The 15736-nt window shown below is 43.8% G+C and overlaps 1 protein-coding gene across 3 annotated transcripts in view; it reads right to left on the bottom strand.

Moving 5' to 3' along the window:
• Window positions 1-7751: 7751 nt before the first annotated feature.
• LPCAT2 (lysophosphatidylcholine acyltransferase 2) overlaps window positions 7752-15736 on the bottom strand; it is a 69279-nt gene continuing 61294 nt past the window's right edge. For 2 of the 3 annotated variants that reach the window (XM_043599220.1, XM_043599221.1), the window contains 2 exons: window positions 12079-12214; window positions 7752-8025 (listed from right to left, as the gene is read on the bottom strand). In XM_043599220.1, the coding sequence (XP_043455155.1) occupies window positions 7841-8025; window positions 12079-12214 (321 nt within the window). In that variant the 3' untranslated portion in view covers window positions 7752-7840. The remainder of the gene's footprint in view (window positions 8026-12078; window positions 12215-15736) is intronic. The other variant, XM_043599222.1, reaches the window with a different exon arrangement.

Below are 15736 nucleotides of genomic sequence, written 5' to 3'. Positions count from 1 at the left end.
ACAGCTATGGTAAATAGTTTGACAGTTTCCAAAAAAAACAAAAAAACACCAAAAAACCAAAAACAACAACAACAAAAAACAACACTCTGTGCAACACTCTGTTCCTCAGCAATTGCTCTTTCAGGCATTTATCCCAGAGAAACGAAAGCTTATGTCCACACAAAGCCTGCCCATAAAAGTTTATAGCCGTTTTCCTCAGAAAATGATAATAAACAGGAAACAACCCAGATGTCCAGCAGTGGGTGAAAGGTGAAATAAGCTGTGGTACATCCATGTCACGGAATAGAAAGGAACACGTTCCTGATAGAATCAGCAGCCCAGAGTTACATACTGTGTGATTCCATTGATGTAACTTTCTTGAAACCACAAAGATACAGACATGGGGAAAATATGCGTGGTTGCCCGAGGCTAAGGGGAGATGGGAATGGGGGGTGGGGGGAAAGGGCCAGGTGGCTGTAAAGAGCCAAATGAGGAAGTCTTATAGTGGGTGGAATATTCTGTGTCTTGACTGTATTAATGTCATTACCCTGGCTGTGATATTCTACAGTACTTTTGCAAGATGTTACCATTGAGGGAAATCATACTAAAGTTTCTCAACACTAGTAATAAAGAAAAAATGTAAAAAAAAAAAAAAAAAAAAAAAAAGTAGCCCAGCGATAAAAATACATTATATACAAGAGAACCACGAAAAGAATTCCTTTTGACTTCTCATCAGACACAATGAAAGGAAGAGGTCAATGGAATCTTTACAGAACTGGAAGGAAAAAGGAAGCCAACACAGAATTCCGTATCTGGCAAAAATAAGTCTTTAATGAAGGCAAAATCGAGACATATTTAGACAAAAGAAAGCAGAGAGAATTTATTGTCAGGCATCTTGCCCTCTAAGAATTGCTCAAGGACATTCTTCAGGCTGGGGAAAAACGATGGAAAGGTAGAATCATACCAAGAAATTGAAATAGAGAGTGCCGGAAATAGTAAATATGTAGACAGACCTTCTTTCCTCAAGTTTTTACTTGACCGTTTTGAACAGAAATGATAAATGTGTCTTGTGGTGTTGAAAACACATAGAAGATACATGACAAGGGTCCAAATGGCAGGACAGAATGAAATGAAAGCACACCGAGCTTCCTACACAATAAGGGAAATAACGTACTTGTATTTGAAAGTAGACAATATTAAGCGAAAAGTATATATTATAAGCTCTGGAACAACCACTATTTACTTACTAAAAGTAAGTAAGTATAGCTAATGAGCCAAAAGAAAATACAAAATGACAAGATACTAAAAAAAAAAAAAAAAAAATTAGTCCAAAATAAGTCAGAAAGAAAGAGATCAAAGAAAAAATGGAATAGAAAACAAAAAACAAGATGATATAGACTCAAATCCAATCACATCAATAATTCTATTAAATGGAAGGAGACTAAATGTTCCAATGAAAGGACAGAAATTGCCAGACAAGCTAGATAAAAAGTAAGATCCAAATGGACCACAAAATACTCATTTTTTTAAAGCTTATTTAGTTTGAGAGAAAGAGAGTGAGCCAGTGGGGGAGCGGCAGAGAGCAAGGGAGAGAGAGCGACCTCAGCCAGCTCCTGACCGTTCAGTGCAGAGCCTGTAACGCGGGGCTCGAACTCACGAACCTTGAGATCATGACCTGAGCTGAAGGTGGACACTTAACTGACTGAGCCACCCAGGCACCCACACAAACTATTTATTTAAGAGATGCATATTCAGTATAAAGACACAGATGGGTTAAAAGGGAAAGGAAGGAAAAAGATAAACCAGGCAAACACTAGTCCTAAGAAAGCTGGCATGGTTAAGCAGTTACTTACTGACAGCATAAGTGGTATTATTGGAATTACAGAGAAATAGTCATAACGATAAAAGCGTCAGTTCATCAAGATGACATAACAATCAAAAATGGTCATGAACTTGATGGCAGAGCTTCAGACAACCTGACAGCTGATAAAAGTCAGAGTTTTCAACATCGTTCTTTCAGTAACTGCTAGAACCGACAAACAATCAGCAAGGTGGAGAGGACATCTCAAGTTATCAAGTCACTGGACCTAACTTACATTTAGAGAACATTACCCCCAACACTTGTCGAATCCTCACTCTTTACAGGTACACATGGGACAGTCACCAAGATGTACCGTAGGCTGAACCATAAAATGAGTCTTAAAACATTGAAAGGGACAGACATGAAAAAAATAAGAAGAAGAAAGACCAGAGGAAAGTTTTCACCCCTAGCCTAGAACCCAGGCCAAGACAGAAAAACTCCCTCAGTCTTCCTTTGCCAGAAGTTGCATTTTTCTGGTTTATTCTTCTCCTGAGAGTATAGCCCTTCAGGCATCTGTGTGTCTCCCCTGAGACCTTGGTTCCAGCTCCTCACCTCATTTAAAAACCTTGTCTTTTGCCTCGTAGGGCAGCAAAACACTAAGCCCCTTGTTACTGAGACTGACAAATGTCCGCCTGTGACCTGGAACTTTTATGCCTTCACATAGTTCTGGTTTCCAATCTCTTTCCATTCTTGGCCGGCAAGTGTTTCTCTTCCTATTCTGCATGCTCAGCTAGCATTTTGAACATGTTTGTGACATTTTGCTCAGCATTCTATGGGTTTTGTGGCCAGAGGGTTCTCAGATTATCTAGTTTCCATGTTTCTGGAAACTGAAACCGGCCACATAATTCTCTAGTTATTTTATGCACTCAAGTTACCTTGGCCCCATCAAAAGTCCCCTCTTTTAAAGCCAGACAGGCTTGGGTTTGAATTCCAGCCCGGGTACTCGCCGGTTATGTAACTCTTGACCAAGTGCTAGAACCTCTCTGCATGAGTCTAGGGATCTCATAATGCCAGGTTTTCAGGTTTATTGTGAAGATGATCTCTGTTCTCATACAATGCGAGGCACATGAAATGAAACCTAATGTTATTGTTGTTCATTCACAAAATAGTGTTTGCTCTGTGTAAGGCACACCTGTTAAGTGGTAGGAATAAGAGACAGTAAATATGCAAACAAATGATGTCACAGAAGTTTAAATTCAAGGGCAGCAGGATTCAGAATGCCTGTAGAGGTGGAGTGGGCTTTTTTGATGGGCAGTGGGGGATTCCTATTTGATGACCTGATGTTCGATTTACAATCTAAATAAACTCAGGGTGTCTGGATGGCTCAGTCGGTTAAGCATCTGGCTTTGGCTCAGGTCATGATCTCACTGTTCTTGAGTTTGAGCCCCGCGTCAGGCTTTGTGCAATAGCTCAGAGCCTGGAGCCTGCTTCCGATTCTGTGTCTCCCTCTCTCTCTGCCCCTCCCCCACTCATGCTCTGTCTCTCTTTCTCTCTCTCTCAAAGATAAACATTAAAAAAATAAATAAAATGTAAATAAACTCAACCATTCTAAAAATTAGATGTGATAGTTGCACAACTCTGAACATTCTAAGAAAAGCACTGAGTTGTACACTTTAAATGGGTAAATCGTATGATGTATGTAAATCATGATCTCAATGAAGCCTTTGTTTCTTTTTTAATCTGAATGAAAAAGAGCGAACCAGGTGAAGAGACAGAAGACGGTTAACGGTTGACGTCTACACCTCCAGGGGGGCCAGACCATGTGGGGCCTTGTGGGCCATGTGGAATATTTGGGATTGTATCCAAACTGCAATGGGGAGCATTAGAAAGAATTTAACTGGAGAAGTGATAACTGGTTTGTGCTTTGTAACAGTTGCTGTTCTCTCTGCCCGGCAAGGGAATTTATAGGAGGCCGAAGGTGTAGGCGAGAACAGCAAAGGGGGTGCTCCACAACAGTGCGAATGAAGGTCCTAGATACTACAGTTGTGAGTTAGTGCTCAGTTCCCTACACTCGACCTTGATGATCATATGACATTATTCTGCGAGCAGAGATGTACTGTGTCCCACAGCAGAGGGACCCAGAAGAAGCAGGGGATTTATGCTCCTTCACTACCCACAAAGGAAAAAGATTACTGTAGCGTTCTGAAGTTGACCCTGCCATTGATTGACAGTCCCTTCGATTATTCATATGGGAAGGTTTCTGGATTTTCAGCCCGCCTATCCTGGGCCTCAGTTCACCCATCTTTTCCCATCCCAACCACCTCTGTCTTTCTTCCATTTATGAACTCAGTCAAAATTTGGTATCTAGACCCCACATATGGCAGACATTACTCTATCAATTCTAGAAATCAGGCAACGGTGATGCTATATGTAAATAGTTAAGAAGCCTGGCCTTTGGAGTCAGACAGAACCCCAAACGAAAACCCAACTCACACGTTCAGTATGGAAGAATGATCACACGTGTCATCTTAGTGCTATCTGAAGAAACGTTAGGTGCACCGAAAAATTCACATTCGCAGGAAAATCGAATGACCTTGGAAAATGTCATATTCCAAGTGAACTAGTAAAGTGTAGAATACCATGCACGCTCTTATCTTGAGAATGTAAGAATATTTGGGGAAAAAAAAGTGAAATAAAGCATGTCAAAACATTCGTAATTGCAGATTTGGGGTGGTGGAAGCAACCGTGATTTTTCTGTTTATTCTCTTCTCTCTCTCTTTTTGTTTTTATTTTTTCTAACGTACAGAGACTCTTTCAGAGGAATGATAAGAAAACGGTAAGGTCCACGTTAGAAAAACCAGCGGGCTGATATCCCAGTGTCGGGGAGACAGCTAGTTAGAGCCCCTTACACACACACCCGACAAGGTGACGGGTGACCTAGACACAAGTGCTACGTTGAAAGGGCTAAAAGGGACAAGAGCTCTTCAGGCCATTACCCTGTTTACTCGGGTTTGTGACGCGTGTATTGGCAACATAGCAAGAACTTCATGAGGGCCTTCACCTCTGTCAAACCACAAGCAGCGCTGAGTTAATACTCTGGTATAACAACCACCACAAAAATTGAAGTCTCTTCAGGAGAACAGGAAGAAGAGGGGAAAGATGGTAAGTAGGTCTGCTTCCCTGCGGAGTGGTTTCTCACTGGTGGCTTCTTATCCACTTTGGTGATTGGTATATACAAACAAACACACAAAGGGTTTTGGGGTAGGGAGCCCACCTGTCCACCTCGCCCGCTGGGCCGATTCCCCATCTTGCATTTGCGGTAACGTGAAGGGGAGGGTCCCCGAGTCTGGGAATCAGATTCCTGTACTGTTTGTGCCTCACGCGGACCGCAGACCGTACGTCTTCTAAAAGGGAGGCGGTCTCTTTGAAATATCCGTGATGGGTACCACTACTAACAGTCACGGCCAGCCCTCCGAAACTCGAGAAGCAGCGCCAGAGGGGTATGAAATACGCATAATGCCAGCAATTTGGTCTACAAGCATTCAGCACATCATTGTTCTTCAACAGAACTGTTCTGATCGAAACCTTTCGAGTTTTTTGGATTTTTAATTTTTTTTCAGTTGCATTTGTTTATTTATTTTTGGGAGAAGGAGAGAGAGAGAGTGAGCTGGAGGGCAGAGAGAAAAGGAGAGAGAGAGAGAGAGAGAGAGAGAGAATCCCAAGCAGGCTCCACACTGCCAGTGAGGAACCCAATGTGCGACTCAAACTCATGAAACCACGAGACCGTGACCTGAGCTGAAATCAAGAGTTGGATGCTTAACCAACCGACCGAGCCACCCAGGCGCCCCTGTAGCTTTTAGGTCTTAGGATCTAGTATTTCTCCTTTCAAAAAATAACTTTTTTTTTTCAAACTATTATAGGAAACCACAGCGCATTTAACTGATTTAATGAAATTTAATTCCTTACTTCAAGTTCTAAGAGGAGAAAAGGCTCTTTGAAGGCAATCTTTGCTATGATGGCTTCAAGAAGAACCTAGACTGTAGGGATACTGATGATCATGACTGTGGTTAGACACACGCCACTGGCCAAAGTCAACTTCTTTAAGAATAGGAACTAGGGCACCTTTAGCTAAAATTCGAGTTTTTCATTAGAGTAAGATCATGCCTGACATTTCATAAAGCTTAAAGGCAAACAAGAATGATTAATCACGTTCATAAATATGCAAACACATTCAAACCATGATATTAAAAAGGTGTATTACCTTTGAGACAAAATGGCAGAACCAGAACTTTTTAATTGCCAAGAATTTTACGTAGCAAGTTTATTTATTCAGTAACATAATAAAATGGGGATATTACATTGGCAGAAGTGGACTTAAGGAGCACAAAATACTAGCTTAAAATGGGAAAACAGTGGGATCGTTTTCAGGAGGCTCATAGGAAACTTTCCATTTATAATGCTACTTTTTCGTAACTAATAGGAGTAATATGCAGCCTGTCTATGACAAACAGCGATCGTGGTACCTGAGTAGTACATGTATTCTATCGCACACTCAGACACTATTCGGGACAGATACTTTTCTAATTACTTAAGCAATGCTTTCCAGCTCATTCCATACTTTGTCTAAACAGCTCTAAGTCATATGAAAAAGCAAGCGATCGTACGTGCTTAAGTATAAAACATTTCGGGAAGCGATGCTCCGAATGTACTCATTCACTTAGAGCACCGACTGCTTCATGTGTAAAACCGGCTTGAAATGATCACCCACCTCTCGTGAGGCTTTCCAACTTCAATAATGGCATTAAAAAATGAGTTCGGGGGTAAATCGCCAATATATTCGGAAACACAGCCCAAACAAAGAGACTGGATTCAAAGACACGATTCAGAAGTGAGCCAACTATTTTTGTACATTATAGCAACTGGGTCTTCGTTCAAAATTTCAAACACAGGTGATATTAACCATATGTACGATGCATGACATCCAATCAAAATGGCACTTGAAGGAAGTTGCTGCCTAACCTAAAGGAAAGATGTCACGGCCAGATTCCCGCATGGGGGTTAAATTCTTTACACTAATAAAGTAGGTTTTCAGATTCCCTAACTTTCGATATTTTGGAACCCTCTGTGTTTTCCCCGTAGACATCTCAGACAAGCTGTAAAATTTGTGAGGACGCTTACCATCCCACTTGGATTGTAAAAGATGTCAATTCTAATACTATGTAAGGAAGGCAGATCTGACTCATTTAGTGGGCAAGCCCTACATTCTGAACTATGGAACTCAAACTAGACCCTGTGGCAAATGATTCATTTTCTCAGCAGGTAATTAAGGTTACCTGCAATAAGGCAATTCCCGCTTGGCCTTTGGCCGCAGCCTCGGTCTTTAAAACAAAGTTCTAAACTGTAGGTCATGCAAAATGGTATAATTTCCTTGGCAGGCGGTTAAGGAAATCTTCCATAAAGGTGCAAGAGAGAGAATATGAGTTTTAAGAAGGCTCACTGAATTAACGAAGCTCTCCCTCTCTTCCAATCCAGCAAATTCAGTGATCCAAGAAACTGAATTGGAAATAGAAATAATGCATCTGTGAAATTAACGGCATGAAATTCCACAATGTTCCTTAGACTTGTCACTCATTTCCAGAACGGGAAGGGATTCGAGATAACAATATTACTTCATTTCTTTAGAGGGAAGTAGGTTTAAAAAGTGTTTACCCTCTTTAAGACTTTTAACAGTGTTGATTAGCACTCATCAGTAAATAAGTGAGATGCATTCATTTGCATATGCAAATTAAGCTGGGGAGTCCATAAAAACGTATTTATCACCAGTAAACCAACCAGCACAGCACAACATAAAAGAAAGGGAATATACGTATTCCCTTCATACGTATATTACTTCATATACGTGTAAGAATAAAAGCCTTTTAATAAAAAAATCTATCATTTTTATTTCAAAAAAAGCTTTCCATTTTAAACATCATCATTACTCAAAAGTCACACTGAAAATGCTATCAGTAAATGCCTTTACAACTTCAAGTAAATGACTTTCCTTGGGAATATTTGCTTTTAATCATCCTTTTTGTCTGAGGTGCTCTCGTCGTGATTTTCGGGACTGACTTTATTGCTGGCGATCAAGGGAGCTGCCTGGGCTTCTTTTGGTAATGAAAACACATGGCACGTCTGGAGGTCCAAGTAGGTTGTAAATATCTTCGCATATTGTGGATGCTTTAGGGCAAAACTTTTAAATTCCTCTAGAAGAGAGAAAAAAAAAACCCGTAAATAGAGACGCATCTTCTTTTGGCACGATGCCGATTAATATAGGACCTTAACGATACGATCATTGCAAACTCCCATTACTCGACTCTTAGGAATCAATACAGCCACTTTGGAAGACAGTTTTTCCATCATTCAGTAGAGTCGAGGATGTACCTACGCCGTGACCTGTCGATTCTCTTCCGAAGTCTATAACCTAGAGAAATTTGTGCATGGTGTGTTTGTTCTGGGAGACATGAATAAGACTGTTCACAGAGACCTTAGTTATGACGGGTGACAGTGCCGACGACCCGAGTCTGTCGGCAGCAGACATGGGGATGCGTAGCATTTTCATGGAACAGAGCAGCTCTACGGCAGAGAAGATGAACAAACAGCTGTGTTGTAGCCATGTGGTCGGATCTTAAAGCCATAACGTTGAATGAAAACAGCCAGATACACAAGAATGCGTATTCGTATGAGTCCGTTATATGAAGTTCAAAAACTCGGCCAAAGCTAACACATGATATTTAACGATGGTACTTTGTGGTGAGATGCTAACAAGTAAAGCGAGGTAGAGAGTCCTTTGAATGTCAGGTTAGCTAGGCACACGTGGGTGGCTCAGTCCGTTGAGGGTCTCACTCGTGATTTTGGCTCAGGTCATGATCTCATGGTTCGCGAGAACAAACCCCATGTTGGACTTTTAAAGTCAGGTCCGTCATGCCCGCTTTAGGAAAGAGAAAGGGGATGTCCCTGGGAAGGGGTGCACAAGGGTTTCCTGAAAAGCTCTATTTCTTTTTCTTTTTTTAAGTTTATTTATTTATTTTGAGAGAGAGAGAGAGAAGGGAGGAGGGGCAGAGAGACAGGGAGAGAGAGATTCCCCAACTGACAGCGCAGAGCCCCATGCGGTGCTTGAACACCTGAACTGTGTGAGATCGTCACCCGAGCCAAAAATAAGACTCTCAGCTGACTGAGTCACCCGGGCTCCCCAAAAAGCTCTATTTCTTGACCTGAACATTGGTAACATAAGTGTTCACTTTACAAAAGCTTGTGATGCTCTATGTTTATGTTTCATTCAATTTTCTCTATTGCTGTTATTTTTTTATGATAAAAAAACGCTTAAAAATGCTATTGCTCATGACTTTTTCTTACTGGCTTTTCAAACGATTTTAACCTTTAATTCTGGTATACAAATTCACAGTCTTGAGAAGCTGAGCCCCGACTTATGATCAATAAAGACAAGTAGAAGGTACAATATATAATCATCCTATCATGAGATCCCTGAGTCGTGGGCCTCTTTCTATCTTTGGGATCTTGGATTTACGAACTGAGGTAGAGGTTTAGAAGGCTAACTAAGTTAACCGTCAGAGTTTGCATGTCAAGCCTCCGATAACCTGATGTTTCAGAAGTATAATGCCACCCTCAATTCTGAAGCCCCTCTATCCTCTTCTGTTTGGATGGAGAGAACTTTATTGAGTTTATACAGCAAAAGGAGCCTAGACTTTGAATCAGCTAGCTATCGAAATAAAAGGATTTTTAACCCCATGTTCTAGTTCTATTTCTTTTTTAAAAATTAGGGGCGCCTGGGTGGCGCAGTCGGTTAAGCGTCCGACTTCAGCCAGGTCACCATCTCGCGGTCTGTGAGTTCGAGCCCCGCGTCGGGCTCTGGGCTGATGGCTCAGAGCCTGGAGCCTGTTTCCGATTCTGTGTCTCCCTCTCTCTCTGCCCCTCCCCCGTTCATGCTCTGTCTCTCTCTGTCCCAAAAATAAATAAACGTTGAAAAAAAAAATCCTCTGATAACCCTGAGTCTATTTCACAGCACGTTAGACTAACAAACAACTCCTGGAGAAAGAAATAGGTCTCAGTGATGAGAAAGCTACCAGACTGAGCCCAAATCATGCTTTGCAACAGCAACATTATTTTGCATTAATAGACCACTTTATGTTTCTGAATCAGGCAAGCTATTAACATGTTCTTTGAATGTTCTTTTTTAACATCCAAAATAGAGGTTCATCTGCAGGAGTCTGTCTCAGTGATGAAGGCACAGGGGACTTAAGTGACTTTTACGGAAAGTAAACAGGAGAGTTGATCTACTGAAACCAAGGTCTTTCAAGACTTGTGCTCTATTCAAAAAGTCAAGGTCTCTGTCCTCTTTGGGGATGTCAGTGGCATTAAAAAGCAACTCATTTCTAGAAGAAGTGCTGTGAACTGGCTAATCTGTGGAATTTGGGCATTAATTTGGCTAATGGAAAACCGAGAAGGAAAATAATTTAAATGGTCACATTCTGACACATTTCAATAGCTATTCTTTTATAAAATCATACTTAAATGCTTCCAAACATTTTTGCAAAAAAAAGGAAACAATAAAAAAGGTATAATATCGGGGAAAGGGAGATACGGTGTGTATTCTAAAAAAGAAAAAGATTAAACACCGAAAAACAAAGTAGATAAAATTATTAAAATTGACAGGTAAAGTTATGACTACCTAACAAATCACTTTTGGCATAACTGCCACTGAAATTGTTACTCCAAATAGGTGTTCTGAATTTGGCAACCAAATAGTTGTTCTGAGTTGTTCTGAACTCAGTAAGCAGTCTTACTTGTGAAAGGAAAATGGTCAGAGAATGAGTACCCAGGGGGTTTATGACTCATACATTTTATCTCAGTATATACTTCCCATTTTTCCTCCTTCCCTCCCTCCCTCCCTCCCTCCCTCCCTCCCTTCCTTTTTTCCTTCCTTCCTTCCTTCCTTCAACTCAATAGAGTAAGTGCCCTAGGCATTTAATTACCTAACATAGAATGAAGGGCAGGCAGAATGATAGTAATTAAAAACAGAGAGGAAAAGAAGTTTGCGATCTAATTCCCCCATCCCATGAAAGTTAACAAGCTGAAACTCTCTGCACCATAAGGAAAGAGGCCCTCAAGAGGATCCCCCTGCAACCTGCAGGAGAGGCTGGGGGAGGTTCACCAGCCTGACGTGAATGGCAAGCTGAGCCAAGCCAGGGAAGGAGTCACCTGGGCCTCTCCACTCAGCTGTTTCTCAACAACTGTACCGGGAAATAACGCGGAAACCGACGGACCATCCTTCAGCCCTAGGGGACTTGTTTTGATGTGTGGACTCAAGCCATCTGGAGAAAGCTTGGTCACTGATGGATGGACCTGCCGTGTGGCCACAGGGTCTTCTTCTGCCGTGAAAGTCCCAGCTTCACAGCGGTGCCATCAACATGATGGGAGAAAACAAGCCTGCGTGAAAGCTTAGCTAAGCTGCTGACGGTGAACATCAATAGATGGTTTAGCTGCTATTATCCTTGTTGGCACCTCAGTCCCCACCGCTCTACTGTGGTTACAACCGCTTCAGTTGACTTGCTCAGTTTTGCTCAGCCATGGAGAGGGTGGAAGGGAAAAGACCCTTCCGGGAGGGGCAGCGGAGGACAGGTAAGGTGGGGAGGGCAGAGGGCAGGCTCTAAAACCAGACTGTCGTGGCTTTTGAATCCTGGCTCTGACATTCTCTAGCTGATGCCCTTAGGTAAGTCAGTTAAACTTTATGCATCTCAATCAAATAATAATTAAGAGTACTGATGAGGGGCGCCTGGGTGGCTCAGTCGGGTTGAACCTCTGACTTCGGCTCGGGTCATGATCTCGCGGTCTGTGAGTTCAAGCCCCGCATCGGGCTCTGTGCTGATGGCTCACAGCCTGGAGCCTGCTTCGGATTCTGTGTCTCCCTCTCTCTCTGCCCCTCCCCTGCTCATGCTCTGTCTCTCTCAATAATAAATAAACATTAAAAAAAATAAAAAAGTAAAAAATAAGAGTACTGACTAAATAGGCCTGCTAATCAATAAAGATTTATTAAAAAATGTTTAGAAGAGTGCTTTAGCATCTAAGCCCTCAGTAATTAGCTACTCTTACACCACTACCCCTGTTATTATTACTGTCAACATCATTATTACCGTTATTTCTGTTAATAGAATTAGTGGAGGGACCTCCCGCCCGAGGGTCCATCTGTAGTCAGGGATGGCTCCTGGTAAACTAAAGCAGAAAGCAAGCTGCCCACTCACCATACGAAACAGAATCCCCCTGGGCTATTTCCTTGAAGAGACCGGAAACATCCAGGTCGGGCACCCCAAGGGAGGCCTGCAAAATGGTGGAAAACTCTTCCTCTGTGATGAAGCCGTCCTCATCAACATCAAAGAGCTGAAGGAAGAGGAAAATAAAATATAGGAATGAGTGCCGGCAGAACAGAAATGGGATGGAGTAATCCCAGAAAATCTTTAATAATTCAAACCGTTATTGTGCCGGGGGCAAGGGAGATGCACGTGAAGTTAGAATGGTCTCTGCTGCCCATGTAGCTTGGGCATGGAAAGAGACAGAATTAAAACAGGGGTGACAACAACAGTAAGTACAGAGGACGTGGGAGGCCTGTGGAGAACAAGATGAATCCTACGGGAGAGGTCGAGGGGAGCTTGACCCAGCTGACACGTGAGGTGGGTCTCAGAGCACAAAGGGATATTCCTGGAACATACAAGGACTGGCAGGTGGAGTGTCGGGGGCTGGAACCAGGAGACTGACGGACAAGCAGGTCTCACGCCATGATGGGTGTGTGACACCTCACCTAACCCTGTGGGATTATGACAGTGGGGGACGCGCTGTGATCATATGTGAATTCAGAGCAAGGCGGATGGATTGAGGTCAGAAGGTTGGAAAGACTAGAGGCGGGAGAGCCAATTAAGTGTGGCGTGGAGGGGGGCCTGGGCGGCTCAGTCGGTCAGTTAAGCCTCGGACCCTCGATTTCGGCTCAGGTCGTGATCTCCCAGTTCGTGAGATGGAGCCTTGCCTCAGGCTCTGCACGGACAGCACAGAGCCTGCTTGGGATTCTCTTTCTCTCCCTCTTTCTCTGCCCCTCCCCTACTTATGCTCGCATGCTCTCTCTCTCTCAAAATAAATAAATAAACTAAAAAAAAGTGTGAGGGGGAGGAGTGGGAAGGACAGGAAGGGGCAGGATTTATAAGAAAGCAGGGGCAGGACTGGCATGGCAATCGGGGCCCTCGGGGATGGACGGGAAAGAGTGTGAGTGGGCGGGGGTGTTCTAGCCTGGGCACCTGGGATGAAGTGGGTGCCCTACCAAGAACGGGAGAACAGGGGTCCCCCGAGACCTAGGAGCTGGACCTGGGGGCGTAAAACCTGAGTGGGAGGAGATGAAGCGCCTCAACTCAGGACAGTGGCAAGGCCTGAGCCGGGGATTCAGCAAAGAGCTGAGACGAGGGGTGTGTCGGAGCTTATCTGCAGGCAACGCACACAGTAAGGCAAAGCCCTGGGACAGCACGAGGGGAAGTACTTTGGAAGAAGCTGCCAGAGAGCTGGAGAACCGGAAATGAAGAGCATACGACTCAGCCCCAATAGGAGGGAGAACAGCCCCAATAGGAGGGAGAACAGCACCAAAGTGAAAAGCGAATGAGCATTTGTTTTTGCAAAGGGTGGCCCGGGGCTCAGCAGTAACTGCCAAGGATCTTGTCACACCCGGCTCCTCACAAGCGGGAGCGCAGCTTCCTTCCCGGGCCTTCCATCCCTAAACAATCCTCGGCAACTCATCTGTCACATTTGGTGCTTTGGTGGCTCTCACTTCTGTGGCAGATCCCTTCACGTGTCCATACTGGGGGACTTTACTTCTTCTCCATCTGGCCCCTGTCATCACTACTCCAGATTGTGCCCCTCACTGAAATGTTCAATTTCCCTCAACTACTCATCGCTCCCAGTAGTCTCCCTGCTGCAGAGTAAATCCCACACTCTGGACTCCAGTAGAGAGCTCAGCACCCCGATTTCCTTAGGGGGAGTGGTATCTCCCCACTGCATGGACTACGGTGGGACTCTGAGCCAAAACACCCCATCTTTCCAGCAAGCACACGCTCTTTACAGCAGGACCAGTTGGACCCTCCCTGGAACGCGACTGAGGACAGAGGACAGAATTGGAGGTGCTCATTCTAACTGGCCTCTGGGGTCGCTGCCTCTGAGTCCACCCTTGAGCCCCCTCCCCGGCCATATGGTGATTTTTGCAGCCACAGTCCGCGCCTGTCTGCTCAGGGCTAGAGAACGCTAGCTAACACTCTACCCCTGAAGGTCACTGTGGTCACGGAATGGGATCAAGGACGGGGAGTTACCTGGGAAGTGCTTCCCAAGTAAAGGATTGGATCCCGTACGTATAAACGGATACTACTAAATGAAACATAAAAGTGTGCCAAAATATTTCTTTAAACACCAAACACACCTGGAAAAGGAGGTTGAAAAATAACCACAGGAAAGCATGACCCTTGTCTTACTGGAAAAAGAGTTAATTATAGTTTCAGGTCCTCCTTGCCTGCCTCTGCACCAAACCGAGGTCTAGGCCAGAGAAAAATCTCACGGCATCTTTAAAAACAATAATTACTGTGATTGAGGGCCAAATTTTCTACCGGGTCTTTCATCGGTGAACCAAAAGTGACCATTTACTCAGCTAAACTTACAATTATGTATGCAGTCCCAAAACAGAAACAGAAATATCTGAATTGGAATCAGTTAGCTATGTGTATAATTTTAGGTTTTATGATGAATAAGTCTGTAAAAGCCAAACGTTTTAAACTTGGAAAAAGTTCTGGCCCTTGCCTTCTGACCATCTGCTAAGCATCAACCACTTGGGTTCTTTATAGGCCTAACAGTTAACTCAGTTTTAACCAATCTGAGATAAAAAGCCGGCTTGGGGACTTCGCCGTCGATGACAGAGCACGTGAACATTCCTGAGGCTTGCCCTGGTGGCCCCTAAAACGTGAGAAAGGACTCTCGGAGGAAGAGAGTCTTTTCTAGACAATAGAGGGGAAAGAAAACCTTGTGGGATGCTCTTCTCAGAAAATCCGGAAGAGAGGGAAGTAGGAACAGGGAAGGTCCTCGGTGGTCATGGTGGGTGGAAACAGGGAGACCTCCACGCGGCTGAGGGATGAGTCAATACCCACAGCTAGGTACCAAGGCAAGCAGGGAGATCAAGTTTTTGTTTTACTTGAGAGCAGACGACACAGCCTTAGAACGGGAAGGGAACATCCTGCATAAATACGCAGTAGATGCAGCACCTTTTATCTCAGAAAAACGAAAAACACTTTGGGAACGTATTCTTCCAGCTCCTCTTGGGGGCATGCAGGTGATACACGGGAGTCAGGGTCGTCACAGCTCAAACCTCCACCAGGTTCCGCTGAGCACGGGACCATGCGTGCTATTCCTCTGCCCCACCCCCCTTCCCTGATATCGCTGTGAAAGTACACGTGATACCCCAGGAAAACACACAGGGTGGGAACTTGGGACATTTAGCATGACGCTCACCTGACATCCCCCAATAAAATAAATTCCATCAGGAAAACAGCACTTAAAATAGCTCTGACACACAGAAGGAGAAAATGTGAGGACAGAGGAGAACTTTCCGGATGGTGAATTAGGATGACTAGTGGCAGGTGGTGTTTATTTATACACCGCACTTCGGGGCTCCAAAACGGACAGGCTGGAAAGAAAGAATTTTTAAAGCGAATTTGTTAAATTCACCGGCTCTTCAATTTTGATGCTATTAGTTAAGCTTCTCCCAAAGACTTCCTTTTTGCTTAACCGGATGCTTGCGGTTTCTTTAGTCTCAGTGGCAATTGTCTTAATCACATTACCCCTGTGCACACGTCCCAGCAGATCTATAAACTCAGGTAATGGATT

The sequence above is a fragment of the Prionailurus bengalensis genome, chromosome E2 (genome assembly GCF_016509475.1).
Source record: "Prionailurus bengalensis isolate Pbe53 chromosome E2, Fcat_Pben_1.1_paternal_pri, whole genome shotgun sequence".
Taxonomy (NCBI): Eukaryota; Metazoa; Chordata; class Mammalia; order Carnivora; family Felidae; genus Prionailurus; species Prionailurus bengalensis.
Note: the sequence above shows the minus strand (reverse complement) of the source record. Positions and strands in the feature narration are given on the sequence as shown.